The sequence below is a fragment of the Staurois parvus genome, unplaced genomic scaffold, assembly GCF_062004578.1.
Source record: "Staurois parvus isolate SC_StPar_1 unplaced genomic scaffold, SC_StPar_1.0 ptg000175l, whole genome shotgun sequence".
NCBI classification, from domain to species: domain Eukaryota; kingdom Metazoa; phylum Chordata; class Amphibia; order Anura; family Ranidae; genus Staurois; species Staurois parvus.
In genome coordinates, this window is record NW_028317971.1 from 14110753 (window position 1) to 14129796 (window position 19044).

At 42.4% G+C, this 19044-nt stretch overlaps 1 protein-coding gene across 1 annotated transcript in view; it reads right to left on the reverse strand.

The window, feature by feature from the left end:
- Positions 1-19044, reverse strand: part of SND1 (staphylococcal nuclease and tudor domain containing 1) — a 987097-nt gene that overhangs the window by 508149 nt on the left and 459904 nt on the right. The window contains exon 14 of the mRNA XM_089676965.1: positions 4780-4852. Within this exon, the coding sequence (XP_089533091.1) occupies positions 4780-4852 (73 nt within the window). The remainder of the gene's footprint in view (positions 1-4779; positions 4853-19044) is intronic.

The following is a 19044-nucleotide window of genomic DNA, read 5'->3' on the forward strand; positions in this document are numbered from 1 at the left end:
GCGAATGCAGAGCTGATGGAACACTTCCAGATGTAGGCACCACTCGCCCTGATCCAGTGTCTGATGGCTGAGATAATCAGATTGTCAGTTTTTGACACCTGGAAGGTGTACAGCAGACAAAGCCGGAACAAACCTCCCCCGCCATTGCAGAAGATGAGATGCCTCCAGCGCCACTGCTGCACTTCTCGTGCCCACGATGATTGACATACACCACTAGTGGCATTGTCCAACTGAATCCTGCTCGGCAGACCCGACAGACGGTCCGTCCAATGCGTGACAACCTGATCGCCCGAAGCAGGAAAAAGATCCCTCGGACGCGGCAAGACCCCTGCTGGGAAAAGGAAGAAACTCCATTCATCCATCCATTTGGGAAAAAAAGGATTTATCCATCTGTATGACCTCTCTTAATGGTTTAGTCATATACATCAGGTGAAAGTATAACTGGTGAAGGAGCACATTATTTAAGATTGGTGGACTATATATACTTTGTATAACACCATTAAGAAGACCCTTCAATAACACGGAATATCCAAAAATATGCATGCAGCACCAGCGTGATTGCAATATCACGCTGTGGAAATAATATTGGACTTATTTCAATTTGTCCTAATATGTTTAATTAATTTACATACACATATATATATATATATATATTTATTTATTATTCATAGTGAAGCGTGACACCATTGGTTTTTGATTTGTTTTGGCACACTAGTATGAGTATATGTTTAGCGTAGGCGATCCACTCATTCGTTTAATTTCATATTTTGCACACCAGCTTAATTGATTTATTTTACTGCAATACCCAACACACTGCTATTCAGTGCAATATGTGCATAAAGTGAGTAAATAAATGTCTATATACAGTCAGGTCCATAAATATTGGGACATCAACACAATTCTAACATTTTTGGCTCTATACACCACCACAATGGATTTGAAATGAAACAAACAAGATGTGCTTTAACTGCAGACTGTCAGCTTTAATTTTAGGGTATTTACATCCAAATCAGGTGAACGGTGTAGGAATTACAACAGTTTGCATATGTGCCTCCCACTTGTTAAGGGACCAAAAGTAATGGGAAAATTGGCATCTCAGCTGCTCCATGGCGTGTGTTATTCCCTCATTATCCAAATTACAATGAGCAGATAAAAGGTCCAGAGTTAATTTCAAGTGTGCTATTTGTATTTGGAATCTGTTGCTGTTAGCTCTCAAGATAAGATCCAAAGAGCTGTCACTATCAGTGAAGCAAGCCATCATTAGGCTGAAAAAACAAAACAAACCCATCAGAGAGATAGCAAAAACATTAGGCATGGCCAAATGACTGGGTGGGGGTGGATATGCATTTTGTGGCAACAAGGACCGACCTTGTCTTGAAACGCGTAACAATGCCCCCCACATCATCCACTGAGAATCTTCTGCATCTCCGGTCAGCTGCAGTGCTGCTGACAGCCTACTCCACACAGCCTGCCTGTTTAAAGCACAGCTCATCCCAGCATACCTCGGTTATACTGGCCCAGACTTTGGATGACATCAGCGCCATTATCAGCACAATTCACATGCTTACCCAGGTTAGTCTAGAACATTGCTTTGCCGTCCCAGCCGTGACCCTGCTAAGATCTGCAGCCCTTCTGTACATGTGTGTTCATACATGCTTTTATCCTTTTAATAAATGTGTGAGTGCAATTCTTAATTTCTATCCTTTTTATTTTTTTTTTTTTTACATACTACGCTTAGGTGGTGCTTCCTGTGTTTTTGCCTTTATTATAGATGAGTGCATCCAATCCTCTTACTAGGGAGCTGCAGCCATACAGAAGCTGACTTTTTAGGACCCATTTATTGTTTATTTATACAAAAATGACTCCATTCACAAGGGACTATCAACAGACTGTATCATAATATTCTTGCCCGTCCCTTTCCACTTTGTTACCTATACATAAATAGTGTCATAATATTTTTTCTATCTTATCCTCTAATCCAGCTAAGGCTGAAGCAAGATCGTCCTTGGTTACACGCGCTGACGCAGAAGCACCAGTAGTAGCCACAATGCCAGACAACCGCAGTGGCTCAGATTGCCCAGTTGCCTCTGGCCTTTCAGGAAAGGATATCACAGCAGAACTGCGACTAGACTCCTCAGGACCTGATGGCGGTGCATTAGTGACCCTTCCTGCCGTGCTTCCCCCATTCTGCTTTACCATACCAAGAACAGCAACACAGGGACCAAGTAATGTGGTAAACAAACGCTCACTGCAACCACTGCTTCCTGGGCCACACCAAAGGCAGCCTTCTGACTGACTGGCCTACTGTCCCCACCAAGGAAAGTACTCACATGCCCCCATCAAATAGCCTGCTCTGTGTCCTAGCCACAGCGTCCAGCAGCAGCACCCCAGCCATTAGTGTCCAGGATGCCGGATAAATAAACATGGCTGACTTCTGTTTTCAGCCTTTACTGTGCATGATCTTCATGCATGTGCATGCCCATAGCACATGCATGCTCTCCCAGTGTGTGCACCCCTTGGCCAGCGGTCGGGTGCAATTCCAAGCACTATGCTCCCTTTAGTGGCCTCAAAACAACGACACAGGCAGACAAAAAAGGAAGGTTCCCAGCAAGCACTCCCCCTAGTGGTATCATAGCCTATTGCAGCAGAAATATACTTTTCCTTCCCCTCCAAAACCACAAACTGATTTTAGAAAAATACAGAGGCAGCTTACCAGTCCCGCCGCAGGCCCTGACTTTCATCAGGTATCAACCTTCAAGGCAGGCTTTGTCATACAGACCCTCAAGGACTCCTATTAAATGGGGTCACTGCCTTGAACCTGTACAAGCAGCCTACCGGAAAAGCGCCTTGGTCAATTCCCACTGCACAGGGTTCCGTTACGCAGGGTCCAGCGCCATAAGGCTGCATTACAGGCAAAACCCCAAGGACTCTTCTCTTTATTGAGCAAGGCTTGGGTACCATCCATCTTGGCTTGGCAGTTTGAAGTTTGGAGGTCTTTAGCTACTGACTCTGCGGACAGTTGGCGACTTCTGCGCACTGTGCGCTTCAGCATGCACTGACCCCGCTCTGTCATTTTACGTGGCCTACCACTTCGTGGCTGAGTTTCTGTTGTTCTTAGTTGCTGCCACTTTGTCATAATACCACTAACAGTTGACCATGGAATACTTAGTAGCAAGGAAATTCCAAGGATGGACTTATTGCACAGGGGGCAATCTATCGAGGTACCACGCTTGAATTCACTGAGCTTTTGAGAGTGACCCATCCTTTCACAAATGTTTGTAGAATCCAATGATTTGGAGAGGTGTTTGGCAATATAGTGTGTGCGCGCATGCGTGTATATATATATATATATATATATATATATATATATATATATATATATATATACACACACACACATATATATATACATATATATATATACATACACACGCGTGCATACATATACACACACGTGTGTGTGTGGGGGGGGGGGGGAGGGTGTGTGTTTGTGGGGGGGGAGGGAGGGTGTGTGTGTGATTGTGTGTGGGGGGAGGGGGATGGGCCTGCTCTGGGGGTTGGGGGTGTACATTCTGGGGGGTTTCCTTTGGGGGTGGGGGGTGTATGGGATGTGCATTGTTAATTTTTATGTCCAATATATCCTGCTCATTAGCCGTTGAGATGCTGTATCCTTTCTTTCTTGGTTTATTTTGTACTATGTGATTAACAACCCCCTGTACTACTTAACTGAACAGATCAATAATTTTTTTGAGTAGTGTGTGCTCATTTATATTCAGTCACTCAGTGGTCCTTCTAGGCTTGGAACAATGGCAATTACTCCTGACTCCTCAGGGGCCACATCTTCAATTCATACAATAATTTCTGAGATTTATCATTAGACAGAGCCTCTGCAGCAGAAGGCTCAGAAGCTTCAGGCAGATCAGATAAAGACTCTGCAGGGGACAGTGTGGAGGTACTTTCCTAGCCCCTGTGGTCAGAGTCAACAATCGGTGTTCCAAATTAGCCCATGAAATAAAGCAAAACTGTGGTGCAATCCTCCCATGATAAAAACATGGAAACTGTCATCGCGGGTCTTTCCTTGTAAAAGAGCTAGTTGTCTGGCTGTCCTGCTCTTCCTCTTGCTTGACAAGTTTTAACAACTGACTCAGACAAGTATGGAGATCAAGAAAGTCAGCAAGTAAAAAACAAGCGAAGCCAGGGGGTTATCAGGAAAGAGACAACTAGCGTTTTTAGTAGGAAACATCAATCTCAGCCTCCATTTTAATCTAGCCAATGACTCCTGCTGCTCTCCCTTAGTCTAGCAAGGAGGGATAGAGAGAGAGCAGCATTGCTGTTCTTGGGCACAGTACTGGATCGAGATTGGGGTCAGGTCAGTATTTAGAGGGGGGGGGGGCATGGGGGAGCTGCTCCTAAAAGGTTTTTTATCTTAATGCAGAGAATCCACTAAGGTAAAAACAACTCTAGCCTTTACAACCACTTTAACACAAGATTCCTATGGGTAAACACACACTTTTGTTTAGGAAGCTGTATTGAAATTAATAGAAAAATGAATCAATAGCAGTTATCATGTGATCATACAAGAATAAAGAGCTTTGCACTTTGAAATAAGCTTGTCTGTGTGCTGGTGACATATTTAATCTACTTTGCACACCATGACAAAGCAGGAGTTGTTACAGCACCCTCAAAGTCACACGGCCAATTGCAGTAAGGTGTGTAAGTGAAATAGTCCATAAAATGATACACAGCTTTAATTTGTTGCAATGTATATAAATTTCTTACCCCAGAAATGTCTGCCACTCTGTGGATTGGAACTTCCTTCTTGCTGTGAAGGCCTTTGGCATTCTTTATGGCTCTAATAAGGAAAAACAAAACAGTTACCAAAAAGATTCCAGTCCAAAATGAAGGGGCATCTTTAGTCTACAGAGTACATGATGCACAGACCCACAACATAGAGAATGTTTTCTTTTTTTCTTAAAAACAAACAAAAAAAATATACCCAGTATTCTATGGTCACAAGTTTCCCAAAACCACCAGGTGAAAAGGAGAAAATAGTCATGTCCCCTTACTCGATACTGTCCAATGTAATTGTAACCTTGGTCTTGATTCCCACCTTACATAAATGCCTGTTAACATGCACCACATCTTCTACATGTGCATTACATCATCATTTATTCTGAATGGCACCCCAATGCACATACAGTATACAGTAAAGACAAATGCACCTGCTCCTCAGTGCACCACTCAAATCACAACTCACAGATGTGAACGCACTGTGCATTGTGATGTACTGGTCTCCCCCAAAGTGCAAGTATTTTTTTTTCATGTGTTGAGGATTCTTACAGCTGAACAAAATGCAAACATTAGAATACACAGATGACAGAGGAATTGTTTTTTCCTGCCAAATGATTTCTACTGCTGCCAATCCAGTTCTGAATTTTACAAAACGTTGCCACACAGTCCAGTCCTGCTTGACAGGGGAGGTGGTCTCATCTTTCTCTACTGCAGTTTCACTTTTACTTACAGGTCTTTTATATATAATAAAAAACCACTTTAAACAACAAAAATAACTAACCAGCGCATTGCAATGAAAGTGGAGATATGCTTGTTCAGATACTAAATAGCTTCCAGTCTGGCCAGACAGGGATCACTTTGATGCAGGTGGCCAGCTTGAACATGTATTGCAATAATATGTGAACTAAGAATCCCTCTTTTTATATGACTTTGCTCACCAAATAAAACTAAGTCAGCAGATACAAATATTCGTTATTAATACAAGGACAACTTTCCTGTCCAGGGGTCGAGCGCCGTCGTCACCTGGGCTAGTTTTGCAAGCAAGGGAAACCTTGCGGCTTCACAGCCAGTTTCTTACTTTGAATGCACAAGTCATGCTGCGCCTCGTGGCTGGTCCCATAGTCTTCTGGGACCTGTGACGTGTCCCAGAAGACTGCGGTGGGAAAGAGGGGAGCTGAACTTCTGGCTCAGTTCACCGAAGTGGGAACCTGTCAAAACTAGCCTGTGCAAACTAGCAGAGCATCCCCTTCTGGGTGGAGCTCTGTTTTAATTAAAATTTTTTATATTCTTCAATGAAACACCACATTATGCTCACTGTGCTGTAATCCCCTTGAATTTTGGTTATTTTGGTATCTCTTTGGGGAACACACCTGGTTCAATGCATAGATGGCTACAAACACACTTTGATGTACAGTGGATATAAAAAGTCTACACACCCCTGTTAAAATGTCAGGTTTCTGTGATGTAATAAAATGAGACAGATAAATAATTTCAGAACTTTTTACACATTTAATGTGACCTATAAACTGTACAACTCAATTGAAAAACAAATTGAAATATTTTAGGGGGGGGAGTAAAACTAAATAAAGTGGTAGCATAAGTGTGCACACCCTCTTATAACTGGGGATGTAGCTGTGCTCAAAATTAAGCAATCACATTAAAAATCATGTTAAATAGGAGTCAGTACACACCTGCCATCATTTAAAGTGCCTCTGATTAACTCCAAGGAAAGTTCAGCTGTTCTAGTAGGTCTTTCCTGACATTTACTTAGTCGCATCCTACAGCAAAAGCCATGGTCCGCAGAGAGCTTGCAAAGCATCAGAGGGATCTCATTGTTAAAGGTATTAGTCAGGAGAAGGGTAGAAAAGAATTTCCAAGGCATTAGATATACCATGGAACAAAGTGAAGACAGTCATCAACAAGTGGAGAAAATATGGTGCAACAGTGACATTATCAAGAACTGGACATCCCTTCAAAATTTCTTAAAAGACGAGAAGAAAACTGGTCTAGGAGGCTGCCAAGAGGCCTACAGCAACATTAAAGGAGCTGCAGGAATATCTGGCAAGTATTGGCTGTGTGGTACATGTGACAACAATCTCCCATATTCTTCATATGTCTGGGCTATGGTGTAGAGTGGCAACACAGAAGCCTTTTCTTACGAAGAAAAACATCAAAGCCCGGATAAATTTTGCAAAAACACATCTGAAGTCTCCCAAAAGCATGTGGGAAAATGTGTTATGATCTGATGAAACCAAGGTTGAACTTTTTGGCCATAATTCCAAAAGATATGTTTGGCGCAAAAACACTGCACATCACCAAAAGAACACCATACCTACAGTGAAGCAAGATGGTGGCAGCATTATGCTTTGGGGCTGTTTTTCTTCAGTTGGAACTCAGGGCTTAGTCAAGGTAGAGGGAATTATGAACATTTCCAAACAGTCAATATTGACACAAAACCTTCAGGCTTCTGCTAGACAGCTCAAAAAAAGAGGAACTTCATCTTTCAGCATGATGACCCAAAGCATACATCCAAATCAACAAAGGAATGGCTTCACCAGAAGAAGATTAAAGTTTTGGAATGGCCCAGCCAGAGCCCAGACCTGAATCCGAACAAAAATCTGTGGGGTGATCTGAAGAGGGCTGTGCACAGGAGATGCCCTCACAATCTGACAGATTTGGAGTGTTTTTGCAAGGAAGAGTGGGCAAATAGTGCCAAGTAAAGATGTGCCATTCTGATACTCATACCCAAAAAGACTGAGTGCTGGAATAAAATCAAAAGGTGCTTCAACAAAGTATTAGTTTAAGGGTGTGCACACTTATGCAACCATATTATTTTAACTTTTTATTTTTACTTCCCTGCACCTAAAAGATTTCAGTTTGTTGTCCAACTGAGCTGTACAGTTTATAGGTTACATTAACTGCTTTCCTGCCACCCTATAGCAGATATACTGCTACAGGGCAGCAGGGGTGCGCAAATTCACGTATATATACACGTGATTTTGCATTTCTGGTTAGGGGGCACATGCGATCCCTAACCTGCGCCGCCATTCACAGCTGTCGATCACCAGGTCCCAGCCACTGAGTACCCGCCGGCGCCCAGTGATTACTGAGCATCTCCGACGGGGAGGAGGACTGGTTTGTTTACTAACTGTCCTCCTCCCTGTCAGCTCGGGCACACTGCTCTGGATGACTGGGCACAGCACAGCCATCCAGAGCAATGTGATTAAAGTGAAGCACACAGACACCGCTCCCCAGTAAAACACTCCCTGCACACAGTAAACCCTTTGATTGTCACTCATGTTAACACCTTCCTGCCCAGTGCCATTAGTACAGTGTCAGTGCTTTCTTTTAGCACTGATCACTGTATTGGTGTCACTGGGGATGTTATCAGAATGTCAGGATTGTGTCAGAATGTCCGCCGCAGTCCCGCTATAAGTCGCTGATCACCACCATTACTAGTTTTTTGGGGGTTTTTTTAGCAAAGACATGTAGCAGCATACATTTTGGCCTAAATTTATGATGAAATTTGATTTTTTTACATTTTTTCACTGGACTTGTTTAATAGCAAAAAGTTAAAATGTTTTTTTCCTCAAAATTGTTGGTCTTTTTTTTTTATAGCGCAAAAAAAAAAAAAAATACACAGGCGATCAAATACCACTGAAAGAAAACTTAATTCGTGGGAACAAAAAGGCTGAAAATTTCATTTGGGTGCAGCATTGCATGACCGCGCAATTGTCAGATAAAGTAACACAGCAGCGTAATGCAAAAAATGGCCTGGTCAGGAAGGGGGGTAAATCCTCAAGACGGTGACTGGTTAAAAGGTGGAAAAAGTTCTGAAATCATTTATCTTTGTCTAATTTTTTTACATCACAGAAACCTGACATTTTAACAGGGGTGTGTAGATTTTTTTATATCCACTGTAATAAAGTGAAACTATACTGACCTCCACTTCAAAGATGCAGTCTCCTTTCTGGCCACGGTCATCTTTAACTGTTCTTCCTCTACTTTTTTTTTTTCGTTTGTTTAAAGCAAAGTTCCACTTTAATGATTATAGAGCTGTATTATTCTGTCACTTGGTTTTCATTTTTCATTTCACTCACTGGACTGGGCCAACCGCGTCTTCAGAAATTGCAATTTCACTTTAATGCAGTGGCATTCCTCAACATATGCTAATCTTTGCAGTTCCGCTGAAGTTGCCCTAACCTAGATTAAATCTAGAATGAATTTGAGACATTTATTCTTTAGTCCACATATAGTTTAGACACCAATATGATGGAGAAAATAACTAGAATATGTTTTTCACCTTGTCTCACAATGTGGGCTGGTTAATCACTCTCACAGAGGTGGGCAAGTAAACAGAAAGCCAGGAATGAAGGATTTTAGGGTAACCCAGTTGAAGAGGAAAGGACTGGTTTTCAGTACTCTCTAGATTGATAAGTCCTTGTTAGGGACCAGGAATTTCAGAGGTTCAAAGAAACTCCATACCCTGACTACAGGGACTCTGATTAAGCCACATCCAGGCTAGTCTTGAAAAGCAGCAGGAAGGAATCAGCACCTGTGTCTGAGACAGGGTGGAGTGGTTCACAAGCTGTGAACAAGTGTGAAGAGGCTTGTTGCTGAACCTCAGCAGCCTTTGCGAAATCCTGAAATAAGTAGGAACCCTAAACCCAGTGTGGGAAAGAGTGGCAGTGAGCATGTTGCATAATTTTCATACATATATGAATTAGATAGAAATATGAATGGTTTGCTTTATTGATCTCTGAAAACAGGCAAATACAAATGGTTTTCTGTAGTTAAAGACTATTACTACTACTTTTATGATCAGCTGGCTGATGATATTGGGCCCTCCATATGACAATAAGGACCACACCCAGACTCAGTTTGTCTGAGGGACTCAACTTTTAACAACACTTTACCCATATTGGCATAGTACCCTAAGATAGTTTAAAGTTTTGCCAAGTAATTCGATCACAGACTTGTGGTGGTCTTGCGCCCCTAACTTAAATCAGCTACTGGGGCTATACCCCACTGTGCTACCTCCATTGTTTGCATACTTTTAATATACAGAGGGCAGGACTGGTGTCTCCCTTCTGTCTGTTCTTCTATGTTGTTTGATCCTATCTTAACCACCATCTTCCCTCCAATTCTCCTTGTTTCAGGAGTAATCTCAGTAAAATCAGGAGGAAACCAAGATAATTTCCGTTTGGACCACTTACCTAACTTGTTCACTTTGGCCAGGATTGGTAAGCTTAAAGTGTTACTAAGCTCACAACAGTAAAAATCAGTCTGTATATGCAGTAAAGCATGCTTGTTATACTCACTTTGGAACCTAAGGGGTTAATCTTCTGCACTGTGTAAAAAGGCCATTTGATCCTGTCTTCTCTGCTCCTCTTCTTGTTTAAATGTCTATGTCTCATCTCCTGGTAAGACAGACTGAACCCGTAGCCATTCTGCACATACTCAGTTTAGTGTGTATTGTTAGAGAGGTTTTCTTTTTCTTGGAGTGCATGTGATCAGCACAGGGCCAATCAGCACTGTCCAGACAGAGGTCAGGGGTCTTGGATCCTCCTAAAGCAGAAAGAAAAAACTCCTCCTACAAGCTTTAACCACTTGCCGACCGCGCATAGCCGAATGACGGCTTCACCGCGGCCGGCCAGTTCTGAGTGGACGTCATATGACGTCCTCCCAGAACGCGCTCTCCTGCGCGCCCCAGGTGGCGCGCACCCGGCGATCTCCGTGATCGCTGTGTCCTACGGACACAGCTGATCACGAGATGTGGTGAAAGGCCGATCCCACCGGCCTTTTACCACGTGATCAGCGGTGTCCAATGACACGCTGATCACAGGAAAATGCAAGTGCCGGTTCTCGGCTGCACTTTCCTCACGCTGTCAGATCGTGAGGAAAGTACTGCCGAGAACCGGCAGTTGTCAGAGCGGGGATCGGCACCGATCATCAGGGCACTGATGATCAGTGCCCTGATGATCGGTGCCCAGCAGTGACCCCCGCAAGTTCCGATCAGCTGTGCGCCCACTAGCCCCGCCCACCCATTCCCAGCGGTGCCCCCACCTGTGCCCAGCAGTGCCCCCACCTGTGCCCAGCAGTGCCCCCACCTGTGCCACTCTGCAGTGCCACCTACCTGTGCCCAGCAGTGCCACCTACATGTGCCCAGCAGTGCCACCCACCTGTGCCCACCCACCTGTGCCCACCAGCGCCACCCACCTGTGCCCACCAGTGCCACCCACCTGTGCCCACCCGCCAGTGCTGTCCACCAGTGCCACCCACCAGTGCCACCCACCAGTGCTGCCAGTCAGTGCCACCAGTCAGTGCCCAGGGGTTGTGCCAGTCAGTGCCGCCAGTCAGTGCCCAGAAGTGATGCCAGTCAGTGCCGTCTATCAGTACCCATCATCAGTGTCACCTATCAGTGCCGCCTATCAGTGCTGCATATCAGTGCCGCCTATCCGTGACCCCTAATTAGTGCTGTCTATCAGTGCCGCCTATCCGTGCCACCTCATTAGTACTGCCTATCAGTGCCCTTTAGTGCTGCCTATCAGTGCCCATCAGTGCCGCCTATCAGTGCCCATCAGTGCCGCCTCATCAACGCAAATCAGTGAAGGAGAAAAAATACCTGTTTGAAAAATTTTATAAAAGAAACAAATAAACTTTTTTTTTTTTTTCAAATTTTTTGCACATTTTTTAATTTATAGCGCAAAAAGTAAAGCGCCCAGTGGCGATTAAATACCACCAAAAGAAAGCTCTATTTGTGAGAAAAAAATGATCAAAATTTCATATGGGTACAATGTTGCATGACCGCGCAATTGTCAATCAAAGTGCGGCAGCGCTGAAAGCTGAAAATTGGCCTGGTAAGGAAGGGGGTATAAGTGCCTGGTAGGCAAGTGGTTAACCAGTGCTCTGCTGAACACGGATAGCAGTCACAAGACTGCTCTAACTGCTGACAAAAAGGTATTTAGCAGTTTATATTTACTAAAATAATTGCACTTCCATGTACTGTGGGAAATCAGATATAGTGAATGCAGGGTCCTGGGTTTAATAACACTAACTTTTTTCATATGTTCCATCCACCAATTTAATTTTTGCAATGTACAGGGCTCAAATGCACACAAAGAAAAAAAGCATTTCATTAATGCCATTCCTATGCAGCTCTCTCATTTTCCTGCTCATACCTACCTTCATTTTTACACAAGCAATACCTTACCCTTTATTTAGCCAGTATTACAGAAAAAGACTATAGCTGGCCATGGATAGATCAAATCTCGACCAGCTCCTGCTCGACCGGCCGAGATTCGATCCATCTATGGGCAAGCTGGCTGCACTGATGCCAATCTATTGGTCAACTTCAGTACAACAAGCCTGCCATTTTTTTCATGCGATCACTGCCTGCAGCTATAGCCAGCAGAAGTGATCATTGTCATCATAGCGACAATAAAAGATGTAAAAGGCTGTATTAAAGATTATCTGTTCACTTTTATCTATTATGATCTTAATTCCTTTCATGTAGTCTCACATGAAAGGTACAATTGCATGCATGACTTGATCCAAACCAAATAAAGCACAAAATAACTACCTAAAAAGGTTACCAAGTTAGCTCATTTACGTGGCTTTGGTCAATGCCTGGCAGGAAAGGAACACAACTACACAGGACTTTACTCATTACTCCCACCTTTACTCTACACAATTTAGAATCAATGATCTATTCATCTTGCCAACCCCAATTCCTTACGATACCTCAGAAAAATCAGGAGATGGCATGGTTTGATCACTGTTTAGTGACCATGACCTTCTTAGATATCGACAGCAACCTAAAATCTCATCAATGGCACATAAATTGATCCTTAAGTGATCCTGTGACAGCTTATTAAATTACTTATGCCATAGCACATTCGCCTGTTCCTCCTCAGTTAATTTGTGGGCTGCACACAAGGTGTGGTCATGCAATTCAAGCTGCACTGAGGGTCAAGCATCAACATCACTCACACATGATTAGATTGTGAACAGCAATCTTTAAAAATCATCGTACACTCAAAGTTTTCATTGTTTTACCTAGGTATTTTTATTATTCCTTGTGTCATTTGTTTGCCTTACCTTCAACGATTAGCTCACATATTGAGGCTGTAGTTTGCAGGGTAATTTCTGATCAATTCCCCAATACATTTATTAATTCTGCTAGCTTATCACGAAGTCCACTGCATGCCACGCCATTCCCTCTGTGTCACATCACAAATGTGGGAGTGCTAATGTGATGAAGAACATGTCTTACATCATGTGTAAACTCACCTGGATAGCACTAGACTGAGATTAGACTAGAATTACTTTAATTTCTATTCAGGGACTGTCCGTTCTCAAACTACAGACAGATGCCATGCATTAATCTGTACAGTGCCAATCCACATGCCTCATGTTTAAACACAAACCTCTGACACAGGAATGTGAAGATTTACTGTAAATATAGGCTGTGTGCACACAGCAACAAATGAAATCATGAATCTATATGATCAATGCACATCTTATGTGAAAAACACAAGGTGAATGTAGAATGGTTTATAATGGCTTTAAAGTGACAATAAAGCTTTGTTGTGTTTTTTTTTTTTTTTTTTTTTTTTAAACAAACATGTCTTTGCTTACCTGCTCTGTGCAGTGGTCTTGCACAGCGCTGCCCCGATCCTCTTCGGGTCGTGCCAAAGATCCTAGCTCGTCCCCCTTGAGCAGGGAAAGCAGTGTGCCCTGGGGGCACCATTGTGTGCTTGTCCCCGAGCCGCTGCTCCATGCATTCATAAGACACAGAGCCATGGCTTGGCCCTGCCCCTTCCTCATTGGCTCACTGGCTGTGATTGACAGCAGCAGCAGCCACTGGGCTTCCGCTGCTTGCTCAGCCAATGAGGAGGAAGAGTCGCCAAACAGCAGAGGCTGTCAAGAACATTGCTGGATCTGAGGGGGTTTTTACCCACCTGCATAGAATACATGAAGGTAAAAAACCTTGAGCCTTTAGAACCACTTTAATGCTGGCACATAAACACTGATCTGATCCTATTTCTCAACAGAGGACTGAAGCTACATGTCTGGTGCTCAATCTATCATTAACAACCAAAGTCGAGAAAAGCATTCAATAGGATGACCCAAAGAGATAACATTACGACTCTGTTAGAAAGTACACTTTATGTTATTCCTCTATTCTAAAAATGTCCACTACTAAATGAACTTGCACAAAATCCCAAGATAGTCCCTCTTATGGAACTCTAAGCAAAATCACCCTTCCTCCCACCCACCCTATGCCCCTAACCCTAAATTTCAACCCTCTTCACGTATTTAAGACTAGCACAGATAATGATATACTGTTTAGAAAAACACAAGATGCCCCATACAGGTTCCAAAAAATCAATCACTTTATGCACGCTATCTTCCCACAGACCAGGGACGCAATTTATGAAAGATAGTATATGCAAGTAAGGGGTCAGAGGGGACGTTTATAAAACATTATACACACTGCCATTAGCCCCCCCCCCCCCCGTCAAGCCATCTTACAGCATATGACAGCATGGGAATCAGACATTGGGGTGACCTCTCCATGGAAAAAAAGTGGTTCAATAACTGAAGTAGCGCTTCCCACGGTATCCTTAATCTCTCCAATATTAAAGCAAATTGTAAAGTTCTGTCAAGATGGCATTTAGTCCCCTCTAAACCTTTGAATAGGTTTCCAGGAGTCTTTTTGGAATGGAATTATAGCTCTGTCCAAGATTCCCCCAGATGCTCTCAGATCCGAATCCTTTATATGTTTTTAGCTGCAAATATATATATATACACCAAGGGCCTGGAAAATAATATTGGGGTCTCCTGGATTATGACACCAGTATTAATGATAAAAAAAAAAATAAGAGCAATTCGGACCCCTAGATTGACTGTTAAGTGCCTGCCATATTCTATGAACCACCTTACAACAGCCCTCTATCTCATCAATTCTGAACACTCATGTTTTCCTTTTATTTTCCCCTTCTTTCTCCTTCTGTGTTTTCCATTATGATTCACATAGTTGATGTATGGCCATAATAGCACTATATGCAATGCTGTAGGAAAATGGCCCTTTAAGAAGGACATATCTACCTGTATGTTTACTGTAACGCTTTGATATGACATAGTTCAGATTTCTACTATGTTATAATATTGAAAGAAAAGATGAAAACCAAATAGAACCAACTGGTTTCCCTGAGTAACTGGCTTATCTCCCTTGTTCCTGGGCAACTGTCTAATCCTCCTTGTGCCAGAATAATGAGGAATTATAAAATGAATAATTTTTAAATATACCATAAGGAGATCAGTTAAGGTGATTGTAAAAGGATTGCATTTTTTTTTTTAATAGCACTTTATACTTACCTGATTCTAATCTTCTTGGGTCCCCAGCCAGCGCTCCTGGTTGAACTCTGACCCCCCACTCCCGCTGCATGCCCCCATAGCAAGCCACTTGCAATGGGGGTGCTTGTACATGTTTGCTCCCAAGCCAGCTCTGTGTGTCCACTGACTGACACACACACACACACACAGTGGCTTAGCCCCACTCCTTAATGGTGGTGATTGACAGCAGTAGGAACCAAGGGCTCCCACTGCTGTGTCTGAACCTATGAGGAGGGAGAGAGAGCCTCTGCTCTCATACACATCACTGGAACGAGATTGAGCTCGGGTAAGTATTTTTTTCTTTGGGGGGGGAGGGGGGAGCACTGCATGCAGAGCATTTTTTTTACCATAATGCACAGAATACATTAAAGTTAGAAAAAAACACAAACCTTTACAACCACATTAATGGTATTGGATGTCAATACCTAAAGCTGAATTCTGGGCACAAAACATTAATTTGTATATATTTATCAATAGTCACAAAGGATTTAAACCCACTTTGCATTGTGTTGGTACAGCAATCTGTCAGGTTTTTTTTTTTTTATTTTGTTCAGCTGGCTGGGTTGAACAAAAACAAAATAGCTGTGCGTACCAGGCTTAAAAGGGTTGAGACAAACCATTTACCACTGACAGGGGTGCTTCCAATGATCAGCTTTTATTTATTCATGCAAAACCTTTATCCCATCTAACACTCTCCTTTCCCCAGACACGCAATTCTGCTGTCCAAAGGTGCCCCTGTGCTCCTTCATCCAGAGTGAGATCCCCCTGATACTGGTGGTGTGTTACTGTTAGGAAAGTAGAGGGGAAAACATCCCAAAAATGAAAAATGAATGCAGTCACATCAAATGACTGGTAAGCTGCAATATATTACATTGTTGGAGTCGCATTCAACAACGCTTTAACAAATGTGAACTTTTGTGTAAATTTACAAGGGTTAAAATGCTTAGAATTGAAATAAAGGCATATGTTCAGACAGATCTAGGATCCACCTGGAACCCTTCTGCATACAACTTTTCAAACCATTAAATAAAATGAATGCAATTAACACCCATTTATAGCAGAAACATGCCTCTTATGTAAGAAAAAAAAATTGTTGGGAGGAAATCTAGGTAATCAAACACACACAACTTTCAGCTCCTACAGATTGACTTTATAAGGGTCATAGCTTCAACAGTTCTGAAACATTCATTAGTCAGGAGGCAGAATCAGAGGTACCTTATTGTTCAACAATATTTACAGTTGTATCTGGTTCTTAAATGGTGGGCCCATCAGTGGATATGCAAATCACGTTACACATGGGTAGGATACACAAATTGCTCAGTCTGCCACAGCAGTTGGAAATAGGAAAAGTGAGAAGACAATATACTAAGCATGTTCACACTGTGTGAGCAGAGAGCCACACAGACTTATCAGCATCCACATCCATTTCTAAATGAAAAGCTAAAAGCAGGGAGAATGGCTTTATAGTAAAGCACAATTTTACACATCAAAAGTAATAATGCCTTCCTCTCCTTAATTCCTATGACTGCTTAATCACATGGAGGAGATTTAAATGCAAAGTGTGCAGCTTGTGCTGTGGAGTTAATGGGAAAAAATCTCTCAGGTGTAAAGAGCAAATCTCTCCAAGGGAAGCAGAGCAAGCAAGGCTAGTCAATTAGAAGGGGGAAACAAATTAACAAGTGCTACCGATCCAATTCTAAGACCTATTTGCCATCTAGTGGAAAGCAATATCCATGTGTTTGATACAGCAAACCAAGTGGAAGAATCATATGCAAAGACCTGAAAAGGAAAAAGATTGCACCACACACACACACAGGGATATAAAGAAAACAAAAAAAAAACAAAAGTGAGGGTTGACCAAATTGGTTAAGCTGCATATACCTGTTAATAGTTTAATGTGGTCTTTTCAACTTGCTGGCTTGTTTAGATTAGCGCTCAGCACGATGCAGTAAAAATAGCTTGTGTCTGCTCAATTCCTCTACCACCTGTTGTCGCCAAAGCTATTGTACAAAGCCCTTTCCATCAAGGATGAAACAAACCAACTGTATGAGCCCCCCACCCTCTGTGCAATGCTGGTTTTAATGGTCACTGAGGCAAGGGGAAGAGCGGTGATCATGCTGTGACTCTATTCATACCAGGCTCCTATGTGACTCAATGACCCAATAGGTAAAAGGTTTGGACCTTTTCTGCAGACAACCCTATGGTTCCATTCAAAGCAGAATTTTACTCATTGCTAACAGTCAGTCAATAAAAACAAGGCCATTTAGGAAGTAGCTTTCCTCTGAAACTAAATCCAATAGATAAAGCACAAAAACATTCTGTTCATTTATTTCAGCTTGAATGTAAATCACAAAGCCAAAGTTATAAACAAACCTTACATGAAAATATACAGTGGGCATACAAAAGAATCACCACCTTTAAAATAATCACATTTTGTTGCTTTGCAGCCTGAATGAAGGCAGACAGTTCTTGTTTTGTCCAGCTGTATTTACTCAGTGCAACTTATAACATCTGAGTAAAAGATATAACACCAGCATGTCAGGGAAAAAAAAAAATAAAATAATCACTGAGTTGGAAAAAATATCGCTCCCTCGTGTCAGTATTGTGTTGAACCACCTTTTTGCTTTAATTACAGCTTTTAGTTTGTTGGGATATGTCACTACTGACTTTGCACATCTAGCCTTTGCAATATCTGCCCACTCTTCTTTGCAGAACTGCTCAAGTTCAGTTAAATTTGATGGCGACCGTTTGTGGACTGCAGCCGTCAAGTCATTCCACAGATTTTCAATGGGGTTTAAGTCTGGTCTCTGACTAGGCCATGTGAGGACATTCACCACTGTGTGGTCATTTTCCTTCAACCACTGTGTGGTCATTTTTGCTGTGTGCTTTGGGTCATTGTCATGTTGGAAGGTAAACCTCCTAACTTTCTGATAGAGGGCAGATGATTTTCCTAAAGAATTTGTCAGTATTTTGCTCCCATCCATCTTTCTTTCTGTCCTGACAAGTGATCCACTTCCTGCTGCAGAGAAACCCCCCCTAACAGAATATTACCACCTCAATGCTTTTCTGTAGAAATGGTGTTATTTGGATGGTGAGCAGTTTTAGATTTCGGCCAGACGTACAGTTTAATGTTGAGGACAAATATATAAATCTGACCATAACACCCATGTGGCCTCAAAATCTTCAAAGTGTGTTTTGGCAAAGCTTAGTCGTGACTTCATGTGGTCTTTCTTGAGGATTGGCTTTTTTCTTGCAACCCTCCCATACAAGTCACATTTGTGAAGAATTTGGGATATTGTTGTCACATGTGAACAATGACCACTCTGTCAAATTCCAGCAACTTCTTCCGAGTTGTTGTAGACCTCTTGGTAGCCTCTCTGACTAGTCTCCTCCTGGTGGTTTCATCCAGTTGGGAGCAACGTCCTGATCCAGGGTCTGTGCTGTACCAAATACCTTCCACTTCTAAATAGACTTCACTGTGCTTCTAAGCATTAATAAAGCATTTGAATTCTTTTTTTTATCCATCTCCTGACTTGTGCCTGTCCACAACTTTATCCTGGAGATCTTTAGACAGTGCCTTGCCACCCACAGTTGACGGTTTGCTTCAGTTGCACTATCAGGCACTGAAATGCTCCAGGAAAGCGATTTTCATGCTGAGCTAATCAAAATGACCACAGCTGAAAGTCAAATGGCTCTGTGTGCCATTGAGAAGGTGATTAGCTACACATGATTGAGTTTACAAGCCATTTTTCCAATTGATTCTGGTTTTTAATTTTTTTATTTTTAATTGGATTTTTAGGTGTTATAGCTATCTTTCACTTGGATATTATAATTTGCACTGAGTAAATATAG